The sequence below is a fragment of the Antrostomus carolinensis genome, unplaced genomic scaffold (assembly GCF_000700745.2).
Source record: "Antrostomus carolinensis isolate BGI_N321 unplaced genomic scaffold, ASM70074v2 scaffold31030, whole genome shotgun sequence".
Classification (NCBI taxonomy): Eukaryota; Metazoa; Chordata; class Aves; order Caprimulgiformes; family Caprimulgidae; genus Antrostomus; species Antrostomus carolinensis.
In genome coordinates this window covers 1-3,952 of record NW_010289590.1, presented here as the reverse complement: position 1 = coordinate 3,952, position 3,952 = coordinate 1, and the positions used below count along the sequence as shown (strand labels likewise).

General features: G+C 59.8%; 1 protein-coding gene across 1 annotated transcript; it reads right to left on the bottom strand.

Annotated features, from left to right (window-relative positions):
- Positions 1-676: 676 nt before the first annotated feature.
- On the bottom strand, positions 677-3,949 carry SIRPA (signal regulatory protein alpha; the record flags this gene model as incomplete). Its single annotated transcript, XM_010170963.1, has 7 exons — positions 677-934; positions 1,601-1,640; positions 2,031-2,052; positions 2,505-2,603; positions 2,855-3,205; positions 3,334-3,648; positions 3,892-3,949. Coding segments are annotated over 7 exons (1,143 nt in total), but the record flags the coding sequence as incomplete, so codon positions are not given.
- Between the last annotated feature and the right edge of the window lie 3 nt (positions 3,950-3,952).

Genomic DNA, 3,952 nt, shown 5'->3' with positions numbered 1-3,952 from the left:
AAGGCTGTGCGGAGGAGGATGATGAGGAGGAGGAAGATGCTCGGTGCTGGGGAGCTGTACCAGAGCCTCCCTGGGGGGCAGGTTGGGGGCAGCCCACAGCAGGGGGGTCGGCTCACCAGCCTTCCCAGCCTCATTGGCCTTGGTGCGAGAGCAAGGTCCCGCAGAAGGGACACTTGGGAAGAGAGAGGCGGACAGTGCAGTCCTTCCTTTAAAGCCAGTTTTGTTTTCCAGGTGGCAGAGAGCCCCAAAAGGCAGCGCAGGGGCTCTGGCCGGTCCCTGGGGGGTCAGGGTGGCTGTGGGATGCTGTGTGAGCCCGGCTGGGCAGTGGCATCCCCATGGGAGCCAGTGTGGAGGCACTGTCCTTGTCCCCGTCTCCTCAGCCTGGCTGGAGCTTCCCAAAGAGCCTCTGCTCCGCTGGCTTAACCCGCTTCCAGCAAACCCAGCACACCGGGGAGATCCCGATGGGATGGAGCTGACAGCCCTGGGACCAGGCTGCCTCCAAAAATCAGGTCTCTGCAGATGGGTGCTGACCCCAGCAGTATCGCGGGCTCCGTTTCCACCCGTGGGTACCACAGCGCATCTTCACATCACGCTCAGTGATCCCAAGAAAATCCTCCCGGGAGGAGCAGGGTGGCTCCCAAGGAGCAGGGGATCCCAGCGGCCGCTGCAGCCCTGCTCACTTCCTCGGGATCTGGACGCTGGCGTACTCAGAGCTGGCTTCCTCGGGGCGTGGGGCCGGCCGCCTGGGTGCCTTGCTGAGGTGCACCATGTCCAGGTCGGCGTAGGTGAGGTTGTCGTCGCCGGTGGCGGGTGCCTTGTTGGTCTGGATGCAGGCGTACTCCGACTGCTGGCTCATCTCCACCATCCGCCGGATGGTCTTCCTCTCTCTGTCGAAGTTCAGGTCTGCATAGGTCACGTTGTTGGGTTCGGATTCCTGCAAGAGACACCAAGAGTTCCTCTTCTGGGAGGTCTCCTGCACCGTGCCCACCCATGCACCAACCCAAAGCCTCACGCTGAAGTCAATCCTGCTGCAGCTCCACCTGGGACAGCTCGGTTTCTGCTTGCCTGGGATGATCCCACAGCGATGCTTTACCCCATGCCACATCTTCAAATCCCCAGCCACCACCACAATTCAACAGCCACCACCACAGCTGCCCTGTCACCCTGGTAGGGATGGGCAGGGGATAGTCTGCCCAGCGATGCCCACGTGGGAGCTGGCAGAGGCTGGGTGGGACGGACAGATTGCTGCTGATCACGACTTTGCTTGTAACTGTGTCATCAAATGCAAAACAACTCCACAAATAGCCTGGCTGGCTATCGCACAGCTGGTTCTCCAGGCAGCACAAACCCAGACTTCCCTGGGAGGAGGAGGAGGCGGAGGAGAGAGGGTGAAGGCAGAAAAGATGCTGGGATGTGGTTACCCCCTCCCTGGGGCAGCTTCTCTCCTCTCCAGCCACAGTGTGGAGACACTGAGATGTTTCACAGGGGAACCACCACCCTCCACTGGAGACACTGAGATGTTTCATGCAGGAACCACCACCCTCACTTCTGCCTCTGGTCCCCCCGAGCCGCTCCCCCTCCTCAGGGCTGAGCAACACACCTGGGTAGTGGCCTCGCTGCTCTTCTCTGGCTCGTGTAACCTGAAAGAGGGAACAAAGCAAGTCAGATCGAGTGTCCTGTTGCCTCTTCCCTAGTGATGGAGCAGCTGGGGGGGTTCAAATGCAAAACAAGGTCCTCGCAGCAGCTCTGAGCAGGATGACTCCTCACTCATGAGCATCTGCTCACATGCTGGTCATGAGACCCAGCTCCCACCCGCTTGTTCAGCCTCACCAAAAGCCAAGCATTTGGGTACAGGATCATGGCAGGGGCAGAACCAGAGCTGGGGAGATGGGCAGAGTCTGTGCTCCCACCTTCCCTTTCACCACAACGAGCTTTTGGGGACCCACCTCCATCCTGATCCCTGTTTGCAGGCTGAGGGTGTCCAGCTCAGAGCACCCATGGGTTACTGACTAGAGGAGATCGGCACTTACCTCGCAGATGGTGAGCTTTTACCTGCCAGAAGAGAAATAGTTTAGGAAAGAAACAGGTCAGGAAACAACTTGCCCCCACCTCTGCTTCCCCACGCACACGAGCCCACGTGCAGAGGCTGCTGCAAGAGCAGACACGCGTCTTCTCCCAGAGACAAGTGGCTCCAGTTTTGTGGAGTTTCACTCCATTTACTGCAGGACTGTTCCTGGCACAAGGCAGGAGGTGCAGGGGGGATGTCAGATATTTTAGGTACAAGGAATAACAAGGACTTTAGACCTTGGCAAGTGTTGGTGGCAACCAGGCAGAGCTTTCCCTGCAGCCTGCAAACCACCCGGTCAGCTCTGCTCCATCCTCCCCCCGAGCAGGAGCTGCAGCAGCACAGCCGTGAATTCAGCAGCCAAGCACTGAATGCTCCAGAGAATTGGAGAAGGAGGTCGGGAGCAGCTGCTTCCCCACTGGACACTTGGTTTCCTTACCCTTGCTCTGCTTTGCGTGGATGAGGTAAAGAATCGCAGCCACCAGCAGTGCCAGCACGGTGCAGACCACTCCCACCACACTATAGATGAGCAAATTTTCTGAAATACGAATTAAAAAGGTCACCACGGGCCTGAAAATGCTGGTACTGACCAAGTCCCCTTACAGCTGGGGTCGGCCTGAAGCACCAAAGATGGCAGCTTGGTACCTGCCAGCATCTCACCCCCTCAGCCCCGCAATGTGGAGATTTTACATCCTTGAACCAGTTTCTGACGGGACTCTGATCTTTCTCAGGGGGGTGACAACTTACAGCCTCCCCAGCAGGGACCGCAGCCCAGCAGCTCTCACACACCTTTCTCTGTGAAGGACGAGTCGCTCGGTCCCTCCTTGGCTGGGGCAGCAATCTGCAGGGTGATCACCTTGCTGATGGGCTCCTGGGCATCGTGCACCACTCGGCAGGTGAACACAGTCCCGTTCTTCTCCTCCGTTGCCTCGACCTCCACCAGGCTCTTCAGGTCGAACAAGCCCCGGGAGGTCTCCTCCAGCCGGGAGATGTTCTTCACGTTCATCTCCATCCCGTTCTCCAGCCAGGTGACAGCCACATCTCCTGGGTAAAACCCCTTCACGTGGCAGGTGAAGTTCACGGTCTTGTTCACTTCAATGGGTCTTGGTGAGTCAGCATCCACATGGACTTTAGGGGGAACTGGGAAGAGAGGCAGCGCCTGGTGCCCGGTATCCCCTGGCTCTGCTGCCCACAGGGTGCCCTGTCCCAGGACCCCCAGCCCCACAGGAGCTGGACACCCCGAGCACCGGTCCCCACCCAGCCCTCACCTCGCAGGGCTTTGCTGAGCCGGTACGTCCCCAAGAGCGGGACCGTCAGCGTGGAGTGCCGCACCTCACAGATGAGCTCCGAGCGGACATCGTTCTCCTGCAGTGTCACCATCACGGTGCTGGACATGTTATAGGAGGATTTTGTCCTCTCAGGGTCGATCTGGGTCTGCTGAGCCAAGACTTGGGCCCTGTTCTTGAACCATTTCACGTCAATGTCATCGGGGAAGAACCCTCCAGACGTGCAGGTGAAAGGCACCGATCGCTCCGGCTCCGCTCTGCCGTCGGGCCCGGACACGACTGGGCGGGTGGGTTTGGCTGTGGGGAGAAGTGTGGGGCCATCAGAGCGGGCTCTGCCACCCCCACCCGGCCCTGGGGCTGCAGGGAGCGGGGTCTCCCCTGGGGCCATGGATGAGCCCAGGGATGGCCCATGGGACCCTCTCCTGGGACCAGCACCTGAGCCCCTTCCCCATCCCTGCTCGCCCCGAGTGGAGTCCACTGGGCTGGGATGGGCCCACGGGGTTGGTTCCCACCAGGAGCTGCTCGGGGAGCCCCACTCACCACGTACGGACACCTCTGTGCCCTTTCCATGCTGGAACACCTCAACACCATCCACTGATTT